Below are 12,158 nucleotides of genomic sequence, written 5' to 3'. Positions count from 1 at the left end.
GCTGGCAAGCACTTGTTGAGTACAGGATGTAGCCATAATGTCGGCATTCATAATGTCAATACCGTAATGTTGTCAGGTATTATGTTGACATTGATAACATGTTGACATTGAATGTCGGCATCCACAGAATGTCGCTAAGCTCACAATGTCACATGTTCACAATTTTAAAACTGTCAAGCTGCTTCTCTATGCTACATTTGGTTGTAAATACTGTGTATGTGTTTGTACGTCTGACAAAGAAATACTGCTCTATTTTGGTTTTATATAGTCTGAGATACCTCTGGCTTAATTGATCAATTAATGAATTAAAGCATCAAGCATTAAATAAGGCCATTAAAGAACAATAAAGACTTCACATTACACATATGACAACAACGAGTGACTGAGAGGTTGTAACACTTGCTTCATAAAAGTACATGGTCAGGAGTAAAAATGTTGTAACAGTTCATATCATGGCATTGTGACCTGTATTGTACACAGTTAGAACACTAATACTAAATAAATGGGAGGAGCAACAAAAAGATCAGTCTTCTACACACAATAGAGGAGGCCATATTGTGGGCACCTTAGGTACAATGTACATAAAGTGCCTCAGTAATGATATCAATTCTTAGTTAATGGCTAGGTGAAATCCTTTACAAAACGACTGACTGCTGTGTGTAGAGGACAAGGACACTGTAAATGGCTATAAATAATGTACTATAATTAGATGAATGTCAGAGTAAATGTAAAGGATTGCATACTAAAATGAGCTATACAGTCTCTAACTCTGTAATGCTTACTTGTTTATACACAACATAATAGATGTTTGTCTAAAACTTGAAAATGTATGATACATAAAAATGTGATTTGTGTCATACAGTACATTTTGGAATAATATAAATAATTTCCTAGGCACAATAAAGTATGCGACATGTCAGCATATGTTTCCCTTACACCTTAGACTACTTCCTTTCTGTATGAGTAGGATACAGGCATGTGTATGAGTCATTTGCAGAAACTCAATACGTTTCATTGCAGAAATATTTGCAGCTGGAGCAGTAATGTGCATACCTGACACTCCTTTTTTAGCAATTTTATTTGTAAGTCTCTCTGGCACCAAGTACTCTTTTCATATTTGGTGCAATGAAAAAAAAAAATCCTTGCAGTATAAAGACATGAGTTCATTTTCTTTGGGACTCAGCCATTTGCTCAACAAATTGGGTTCATTTCAAGTACAATGAGACACGAGTACATACTGTAGAACAAAATGACAAATGGGTGTATTTTATGATAGATGAAGAAAGCCTATATGTGACAGCTGTGTGTGACAAGGATTAAGTACTAAGAGCGTCACCTGCACCAGGTGTAGATACAACTTTAGGCTTGCTTCGAGCACCATCTCCTTTCGTGGTATAAGCTGTCACAGTGATTGCATATGCTGTTTCGGGCTGCAGTCCAGTGATGATCATTTCCTGAAATGAAGTACACAGAAAGTTAGCAGTCGCTCATTAATCTGGTGTTACTTTCTTTTCTTAATACATTCCTGGCCATTTTTTTTTGCCTTTCTTGTTATCTAAGAAATAAACATTTCTGCATGACAAGCAAAAAAAGCTATCCACTACCTTAACTTGTATTGGAATATATTTTATACTGTTTTGTAATTCTGTAACATTGTTATTTTGTATAGTGCTGAGCATTCAAATACATTTAAATAGAATATTGAAACCTAGGAAATACAATATTCTTTAGTGTATAACTGATCATTGTACCATAAAGGCAGGTCATAATTTATTTGTTATTAAGTGTTTTCCTCTATAGCCTCAATACGGGATGGGGCACGAGACGCCTGGCGTGAGCTTGTTGCCAGGTCCTATGCCACTCTGCTTGCGTCGAGCGTCTTTTTCACCTGAAAATGCGTCTTGGGATGCGACTAGGATGCACCAGAAGACTGCACTGTTTCATTTGATATCTGACACTTGTATATCTGTGTGCGACTGAGTCTGTAAATTAAGCAAAATGGTATGTAAAAAAGCTCTGGCCACTGCATCGTAGAAGTTTGTATACAGATTCAGAGACTCGGCCGCGCACACAGATATACAGATACACAAGTGTCACATGAAGTTAATCAGCACAGTCCCCTGGTGCATTCTAGTCTCATCGTTTTGTGACTCTTTTTTTTTTTTTTGTCTGAAAAAGCAAAACGAGTTTCACAGGACCCGGCGCGCCGAAAGGTGCTGTTTTTCGTGACTGCAGCAACAATGTATGAAGACAAATCTGTAAATCCACTTTGCTTTTCATTTATAAGAAACAGTGGACAATAGGGCTTATTCTGAGTTGGGAACAAAGGAGAAAACAAAGTAACTTTGGTAAAACCATGCACTGCAGGTGTAAAACGTGCACAAATTCAGATTTGAGAGGGGCGTTCCCAAATGCAAAACAAAATTGCAATGTAAAAATAATGCTGTCCAGAATTTATAGGCTACATGCAAAAGCAGCCAGTATTTACTCTGCATTCCAAAAAATCAATAAATATATTTGCACCCCTCACATTGCAACATTGTTTGTCCAGAAGCAAAGTTACTTTGTTTTTTTTTTCCTTTACTCCCAACTCGGAATCAGTCCCAATGACTTCACATTCAGATAACTGGTAGCTGGACAGTTGCTGCTGAACAACCAGAAAGTTAAACTATTGTACTTCAATAACAGCTGGAGAGACAGTGTTTTCCTCAGCTTGAAGTTTATATTTTATAACGTGTTATCCTATGCTATTGTATTATTCATGATGTCCAATGATTCTATTTATACTCAATTGACTGAGGTTCCCAAACTCTGCCATTACAGTCCAGGTTTTGAGGATATCCATGCTTGAGTCCAGATGGTTAAATCAAATTGACTGAGGCAGTGGCGTAACTAGGGTATTTGGAGCCCAGGGCAAGATGAAAAATGGAGCCCCCCAAGTATATACGCGAGCGGGAAAAGTGGGTGTGGCTAATGAAAAATTAGTGCATGTCAATATGACACATCACGTGTTTCTCGTCACTCTGGGAACATTCCTTTCCATTTGCACCTTAAGGCCCCCAGTAGTTGTGCCCCTTATGTAACTCCCCCAGTAGTAGTGACCCTTATGCATTGCCGCTAGTAGTAGTGCCCCTTATGCAATTTCCCCAGCAGCGCTGCTCCTTATGCAATGCCCAATGTAGTAGTGACCCTTATGCAGTTCCCCTTATGCAATGCCCCCTGTTGTAGTGCACATTATGCTAAACCACCAATAGTAGTGCCCTTTATGCAATGCCCCCTGTAGCAGTGCCCCTTATGCAGTGCCCCCAGTAATTGTGTCCTTTATGCAATGCCCCGTTATAGTGTACATTATGCAGTGCCCCCAGTAGTGCCCTTTATACAGTGTTACCAATAGTGCCCCCAGCAGTGCCCATTATAGTGCCCCCAGTAGTGCCTCTTATTCAGTGCCCCATGTAGTGCCCCTTATGCAGTGCCCCTCATACAGTGCCCCTTTTGCAGTGCCCCTTATATGTGCCCCGCACGCCCCCCCCTGGATACGCCACTGTATTTAATATCTAGTAAGTGGAGTTGAGCAGTTTGGTTTTGACTCGGTTCTTTTCACCAGATTAATGCAAGTTCCGATTTATCTTACTGGCTATCCAAAACAAGTGAGAGCCGGATAGCCAATAAGACACCATTTTTAAGATCCGAAAATAACCGAGTAAAACCGAACCGCTCATCTCTACTAATAAGTAGTTTTAGGGTCTCAGCTGATGTGTTTGTGTGTGTGATATTTTTTTCACTATATTTCCATTGGTTCATTTCAAAATGTTCTAAAAGATGCAAATGTTGGGTTCACATTTCTCGAGCGAGTAGAGTCATGCATCAAACGGGTTGTTGAAATAAAACAAAATGCAGCTTTAGGATTGTGCATTTTAAATTAATAAGTCATTTAACATTGTCGCAAATCATCTGCTAAAGTTTGACTTCTAAAAGCCAGGCAAATCCATGATCTAAATATCAGAGTTGCAGCACAACCAAAGCAACATTAGTAGCAGCCATACAATCAGCAGCCATTCTATCAATATCATGTATAATAGTTTGCAGTTGAACTTTTTTTTTGCAACTTTTTTCACAATGATAAACTTCATGCCAAATGGAAATAGTCAAACACAAAACCAATGTGGAATGTTAGTGCATGCATCTGTGCAAATAAAACACACGGCACGCTGAAGAGAGAACACTTTAAAACCAGCAAGTCCACATTACTCACATGTTCAGCAGTATCATCATATTCCCACTGTTTAAGAGTAAAGAAGGTGGAAAAGAAAGATAAAAAATGTATGAAGAACCATTTTTTCAGTTAGGGGTTTTTATAACCCCTTTAAGTTCCCATCCTAGAATAAGGGGGTTAAATCATTGACCCCATTATAAATGATAAAAGAGATGTTAAAGCTGCATTACCACCAAAAATGGTGAATATTTTGTTCACTCCTTTAAAATGGCTGCAGGTGTTTAAACAAGAGAACCAACAGGAAACTACAATGTATGAGATACAACTTCTCATTGGTCCTCCTGCTCACAACCCCTACAAAACGTACCACAGCACCGGCTTTCAGTTTGGGTTGTAAGACTAACCCCTCGAGTTTAATAGCTCCGCTCCCCTATCTGTGGTAATGTAGCTTTAATACATTCTCTTGGGATTATTTTATACTGCAATATGTTATATTGTTTTATAGCAATTAATATAGCAGTTGGATTTTTTTTTTATAACACTCAATTGCCATCTCCAGCTATAACTGATCATTGTGTGCATATACTTGCAATTTTAATATAAATATTATTGTTGTTGATTTGCAAGGCGGTACATTGCTCTGAAGTACCAGACAGTGGTGAAAGCAGAACAAACATAAAACAGGAGCATTGGTTATAATATAGACAAAATATATACAGAATAATAAAAGGTAAAAAGGTATATGCTCATAAGTGAGCTGAAAATGTAGTCGGTAAAGGAAGATGATGTAATAGGGTGTTCCAGAGTGAATACTATAGGCTGGAATATGGTAGGCTCTAACAAAGAGCTCTGTGTGTAGGGTGTGAGAGAGTCTGGTCAGACAGGCAGTGGTACCAGAGAAAGCTTAAAAGTTGGACCATGAGTTGGTTATCAGGGAGGAGGAAAAGCGCAGGTCAGTCACAGATCTAAGAAGACATAAGGGAGAGTACTTTGGATAAGGTACTCCAAAAATATACTGGTAGGTTAATTGGCTCCTAACAAAAATGAACCCTAGTGTATATGTGTGTGAGCATGTGGTAGGGAATATAGATTGTAAGCTCCGCTTGGGCCAGGGACTGATGTGAATGGACAAATATTCTCTGTAAAGCGCTGCGGAATATGTGTGCGCTATATAAATAACTGGTAATAATAATTATAATAATAAGGTTTTCAATGTTTGAAGGGTGGTTGAGGGATTTATAAGCATGCTTGCCGACAATCTGGTTGCCTCTTCCGCGAGAGGCAGCCAGCTCGGCACAACTGAAGGGCTTATCACTGTTTTGTTGGCGTGGTGGGGGCATGACTGTGCGATCGCGTCATTGCGGCCCCGCACTTGGTACACAATGCCAAGATCACCGGCATTGTGTTGCCGGGGGCGGGGCAACGATTATGTGATTCAGTGCGAATCGAATCCATCAGCAGGCCCTGGATCGGCCAGTTATCAAAGGTAGGCGCGGACGCCGGTGGGGATGTGGGGGCGGGTGTCACCGGCCAGGAGTTTGCGCTCTCCTCTGGGAGGTCAGGAGTGACACACGATTTTCAGGAGGCTCCCGACCATTTTCGCAAGTATGTTTATAGGTGAGGGTGTGTAATCTGGACTGGGTTCTGGGAGATGTGGGGATTCAGTGTAGGGATTTGTAGAGTGATGTAGTGGATGTGGACGCCGCATTTAGGATTCATTAATGCAGGGACAGATGGCTGAAGCAAATGCCAAATAGAAGGAGGTTGCAGTAGTCCAGTAGATTGTTTAAAACTTGCAACAAATGCAAGCACACATGTATTAGCATTTATAGCTGTATGGACCTGTAATTTGTGTTTTAAAAATATATATAGAAATATTTGTGTCTTTTAATTACTCCCAACCTCCATGGACCTATCTTGGTGAACAGGTAATGTCCACTATGTAATGGTAACTTTGTTCTACAAAAATATGAAAATAAAATACTGTACATCTTAAAAGAAAATCTTAAAAAGAACTAAGATTAGAAGGTGACAAAAAACATTCATATTTGGATCTAGAAGATACTGGTAGGTTAATTGGCTCCTAACAAAAATGAACCCTAGTGTATATGTGTGTGAGCATGTGGTAGGGAATATAGATTGTAAGCTCCGCTTGGGCCAGGGACTGATGTGAATGGACAAATATTCTCTGTAAAGCGCTGCGGAATATGTGTGCGCTATATAAATAACTGGTAATAATAATTATAATAATAAGGTTTTCAATGTTTGAAGGGTGGTTGAGGGATTTATAAGCATGCTTGCCGACAATCTGGTTGCCTCTTCCGCGAGAGGCAGCCAGCTCGGCACAACTGAAGGGCTTATCACTGTTTTGTTGGCGTGGTGGGGGCATGACTGTGCGATCGCGTCATTGCGGCCCCGCACTTGGTACACAATGCCAAGATCACCGGCATTGTGTTGCCGGGGGCGGGGCAACGATTATGTGATTCAGTGCGAATCGAATCCATCAGCAGGCCCTGGATCGGCCAGTTATCAAAGGTAGGCGCGGACGCCGGTGGGGATGTGGGGGCGGGTGTCACCGGCCAGGAGTTTGCGCTCTCCTCTGGGAGGTCAGGAGTGACACACGATTTTCAGGAGGCTCCCGACCATTTTCGCAAGTATGTTTATAGGTGAGGGTGTGTAATCTGGACTGGGTTCTGGGAGATGTGGGGATTCAGTGTAGGGATTTGTAGAGTGATGTAGTGGATGTGGACGCCGCATTTAGGATTCATTAATGCAGGGACAGATGGCTGAAGCAAATGCCAAATAGAAGGAGGTTGCAGTAGTCCAGTAGATTGTTTAAAACTTGCAACAAATGCAAGCACACATGTATTAGCATTTATAGCTGTATGGACCTGTAATTTGTGTTTTAAAAATATATATAGAAATATTTGTGTCTTTTAATTACTCCCAACCTCCATGGACCTATCTTGGTGAACAGGTAATGTCCACTATGTAATGGTAACTTTGTTCTACAAAAATATGAAAATAAAATACTGTACATCTTAAAAGAAAATCTTAAAAAGAACTAAGATTAGAAGGTGACAAAAAACATTCATATTTGGATCTAGAAGAAATACTTCTACACTATTTCAAAAAAAAAAATTAAAACCATAAGGTGCAATTTACATTTTCTAGTCCACAATTTGTGACGTTTCATTAAAAACAAAGGGCCTGATTCAGAGCCGTTCGCTATTTGTGGTCGTTCGTTCAAAAACAAGGGGTGGCTATTCAAATGATCCGTTCGCAAATTGTAGTCTGTTCCCACCTCTAAGTCTGAACGAGCGAGCAAAACATACGCTCGTTTTTTTGATAAAAACGCCCCCTGGCCGCACGCACCATACGTCATGTCCGCTATTTATTAGATTAATCGAGTACATCGTACAGCGTATGAACTGCTCGCTATTCTTGTGGTTGGTGTTTTCAACCGCTATTTTGCGAGCAGTTCTGAGTTAAAAAAAACCAAGTGACGTGGGCAATGACGCTGCTGTATTAATTATGCACTCCCTTAAAACGCCCGTTTTGACCTTTAAGCACGCCTGCGTTCGGATCTCCACTCCCCGTTTTCAAGCACCTTCCCCTGTTACCACCCACATACGCCTCATTCTGTCACTCAAAATAGCAGGCCCTCGCTATATTGCGTACCAACGATTTTCGGCCGCACTGACTGGTTCGCGCATGCGTACTAAAAACCGTACGCATGCGCAGATGTGCGAACATCGCTCGGAACGAGCGTACTGCCGCTAGCGAGTGGCTCTGAATGAGGGCCAAAGTTTTTAAAAAAATTACAAAATATTGAATTAAAATATAAATATTTTGTTTGTGTATCAAATGGTAGGAGGCGGCAAAGTCAAATTTCAGTCAGATACCTAAATGATTAATTGCTTTACTTTCTTAGGTTTATGTTTTTTGTCTTTTTAACTAAAACAAGTACACTCCTTCAACTAGCATAACCAATGGAAACCCCAGATTCTGGTATAGTTACTGAAGTCTTAACCAATTGGAAATCCGTTCTCTAAGTATTGACACTCTGGAGAATTTTGAGCCAATACAGTGAGGGGAAAAGGTGTATCAAGAATGCTGATTGGACAAGCTGCAAGCCATCCAATCAGTGTTCTTGATACACTTCCTCTGCCTATCTGTGTTCCCTCAAAAATTCTATGCTCTGGTGAACTAACTTTACCGATTTATAGAGCTAAATGGCAGCATTACAGAGGAACAGAAGCTTACATCAGCCAAGTTGCTGTGTTTGCATCTGCCGTAGTAGGACCCAAAGGAATCATGATAAAGTAAGTAAACTGATGCACTACGTTTTGCAGAGTAGTAAAACAATAAGATTTAATTTTTGTGTAGTGAGATTATTAAATTAAGAGGAGATGGTGCATTGGTAAGGGAATACATTGCTTTGTAGAAGGGTACATATCATTTTCTCTTTGTCCCACACTTTTAATGAGACCTACATTGCACTTTCCTATTGCATTTTGATGGAAGAGACCAATGTTGGTAGCTTCAAACTCACAGAAATGTCAATTATAAAAAATTACAGTCCTGTTATATACCAACATGATTATTTTTTTGCCATAAATTATGCTAAACTTAGAAGTATTTTAGGAGAAAATGTAAAAGATATATTTAATAAAAAGATTCTACAGATTTCTTCACCTCCCAGCAAACCTACAGTAGGTGCACTTCAGGTTTGCAGAGGCTCCTCCAAAGGTGGGAAGTAGACACACACCTTGTGGTCAGATCATATGGGCCCACCAGTATAAAACCAACTCATTTGTAATGTACAGTACATCTAATGTGCTTCATAAATGAGTCTCAGTGTACGTCACTTGGGTGCATAGCAAGAATATCAAGTTTTGTAATGGTGTGGGGACATATACATGTATCTATTATATTTATGTATTTATTAACAGTTACTTATATAACGTCAGCTTATTAAATTGTGAACAAAATAGTAATAAAACAAGACTGGGTAATAACATATATATATAGGAGTACCTGTGTTGTCCATTATTAAGAAGCCTCTGAGTGTATTCACTACACTTCATGAAGTAGTTCATGCAAGGGGGCTTCTGAGTACCCAGAACCCCCCCTCCCCGAAAGACTCGAGAGCAGGCACCAAGTTCTTAAGTCTCGCCCCCTCCGCGCCAAAATGCTGCAATTCTCAGGTCATTGTGGAGAAAGAGGAGCCAAAATTATGTGATTCCATTAGAATTGCAACATTTGGCTCTGCCCCCTGCCGATTGACCCGCAAATCACAGCATTTTGCCGCTAGGAGTAGGGGCCTACGAAAGTGAAGGTAACATTCAATCACACATTTCTTTTTTACAACTCATATATAACAAAAAAGTATTATAAAGGTGGAAACAATATTTAGTTGCCTGATCTGTATTTTATATGTAAATGTAACTTTTGAGGTTTCGTCATTACAGGAAGAGGAAGTACGAAACATGGTTGCAGTCACATGTTTCATCTCTGTATTTAACATTGTTACTGTATTTTGCTCTGTGAAACAGTATCAGTCTTGTCTTTTTATTATAGGTTAAAAATGTAAATATATTTTGCTGTGATTAAAAGTATAAAGAAAAAAAAAATTAGTACAAATATACTATATTAGGCAAGTTCTTTCTTGTCAATCATTTCTATGAATTTGTATATGTGTAAAATAAACTCATAACCTGCAGTGAAAGTCTAATACACAATGATATGATGTCACGTTTTACCTAAACTGCATGAAACTGTGCTATCTGGTATTGTTATGTTAGCATAAATATGACTGTACAATGTCATGTCTACACCCCAGTACAGCAGGAATAATAAGGAACTGAAGTAAACAGTATAAACTGTATTCAATTATATAAAGAACTCACACTGCTATAGAACAATTAAATATTAAATTATTAGATATAAAGAAATGAGGTATAGGAAAAATACACACTTAAGAGCCGTATTCAATTTGAGCCAAGCCGCGTTAAGTTAACGCGGCCCGGACTTAACGCCGACTTCGCCTGTTTTGTAGGCGTTGTATCGCCCGCGTGCACGCTTTACCCCGCACCCGGCGATACTGTAACAAGCGGAAAGTACTGTCATTTTTGGGAAAATCAGCCTGTCACCCCCCAAATGATGCTTTGACATGGGGGTTCACTATGGTACCCCGCGATTTGGCTCGCTGAAGGTATTTGGTGTTTTTAAATGGGCTCAATAGCTGCTAAATAGCGTTTTTCTATACCTGATGCAGAATAGTATTTAGGAGTATTTTTTCCAGAAAATAACTTATCCCAGCAAAATTGGGGTACTTGAAAATGGGGGTCAGCATATTTAAAGTTGAAAAGTGAACTTGAAAAAATTGTGAAAAATCCACCTGCCACAAACACCTGCAATCCAAAAAAACACCTGGGGCATACTTGGGGACCCCCCAGAATAAAGTTCATTAGTTTATAACTTTGTATCCCCAAATTTTTTTTTTTGCCCCCTTTTTCAAAGTAAATGTTTGGGGTGTCCTTAATTTTTTTTTTTTTACTTTTTTTGACAAAGATTACCTTTGGGGGACTGTCTGAAGGCTGCAGGGGGGTTCCCAAAACGTTGCACCCCAAAACCCCAATTCTGCACTTTTTTCCGCCTGGCATTCATAGGCGATACTTTACCGCCTATTACATTGCATTGACTTTCCGCCTAGGCGGAAAGTCTTTCAAATTGAATACGGGGTAAAACCAAAACAGGCGAAAATGACATCATCGGCGGTAACTGAACGCGGATCCAGACTTAACGCTTCAAATTGAATACGGGCCTTAGTGTACTGTACAATCAAATATGATGTCAGTCTAGGAGTTTTGTGAGTCCCCTGAAAAACAAGAGGAAACACATTGAGCAAGTATGTCACAGGAACTCTCCTAGGATTGATGTGCATGGAGTGCACACTCTAGGCCTGATTCAGATATACTGTATACACTAAAGCAATCGCAGCTAAGATCTCGCATGAAGTTGCTGTGCGAAAATATCCAAATGTCCCAGACGCCAAGATATGTATTGAGATGCCCACAAGGATCATCGCAAATCTAATCAACTGAGTACACATACGCAGCCACCATCGCAGATTATTCGATAACACTGGCCTGCATCAATTTTGAGGTTAAGGGTTAAGGTTAAGGGTTTTTTAGGTGATGTTTTTTAAATAGTGCATGGTGAATTCAAAAATATAACTCATATTGCTCAATCAGGTCAGGTTTTTTTGTTCTCTCAAGTTTAAAAAAGTTCATATTTCGTAAATAAATGATATAATAGTTTGGAAATGTATTGTTTCAAAGCAGACTTACACTTGCATCAATTGTACAGTATATATATGAAATGGTACACATACACAGTTATTCTGTAAGAAAGGAACTTTTCAAAGACTTTTGTGTGTGTTTTGCACCTGGAACATCTCTCTTCAGGCACCAGCAATAGTCCGCATGTATATTCACATCCTGACAATACTCTCCTTGCTCCACGAGATTAGCAAATTGTTACAGCGATAACTGGCAACTCTGTACGGGGATAGTGGGGAAGAGGGAATTATAGTGTGTGGTGTGTGGCTGCTCGCTGCTCCAGGTAGTCTGGCTTGAGCTCTCTGAGTGAATTGTTTTACAAAATTAATAGAAAGTGCAAGAATCACCCAAACAGGTTTTGCTACATGAGTGGTTTAGTCACCATGTTAGATTGACAGACAAAAATCACTCCATTTGTAGGAAAATATATCACGCCTTGTCGATGAACTTCTGCAGAGCTTCTAGGCTTTTGGTGCATGTACAGTATGTCTATAGAGATGCATTTCCTCAGCTCACATTTAGGGCCATATTCAAATTGGAGCAAAAAGTCAGTTATCGGCGATAAATTATTGATGACATAATTTTCGCTTATCCCCATA

At 39.6% G+C, this 12,158-nt stretch overlaps 1 protein-coding gene across 1 annotated transcript in view; it reads right to left on the bottom strand.

The window, feature by feature from the left end:
- PTPRD (protein tyrosine phosphatase receptor type D) overlaps positions 1 to 12,158 on the bottom strand; it is a 359,458-nt gene that overhangs the window by 117,352 nt on the left and 229,948 nt on the right. The window contains exons 16-17 of the mRNA XM_088472635.1: positions 4,253 to 4,279; positions 1,337 to 1,454 (exon numbers count right to left, since the gene is read on the bottom strand). Coding sequence (XP_088328761.1) covers positions 1,337 to 1,454; positions 4,253 to 4,279 — 145 coding nt within the window. The remainder of the gene's footprint in view (positions 1 to 1,336; positions 1,455 to 4,252; positions 4,280 to 12,158) is intronic.

This window comes from Taudactylus pleione, unplaced genomic scaffold, assembly GCF_031769625.1.
Source record: "Taudactylus pleione unplaced genomic scaffold, aTauple2 ptg000127l, whole genome shotgun sequence".
In the NCBI taxonomy this organism is placed as follows: domain Eukaryota; kingdom Metazoa; phylum Chordata; class Amphibia; order Anura; family Myobatrachidae; genus Taudactylus; species Taudactylus pleione.
Note: the sequence above shows the minus strand (reverse complement) of the source record. Positions and strands in the feature narration are given on the sequence as shown.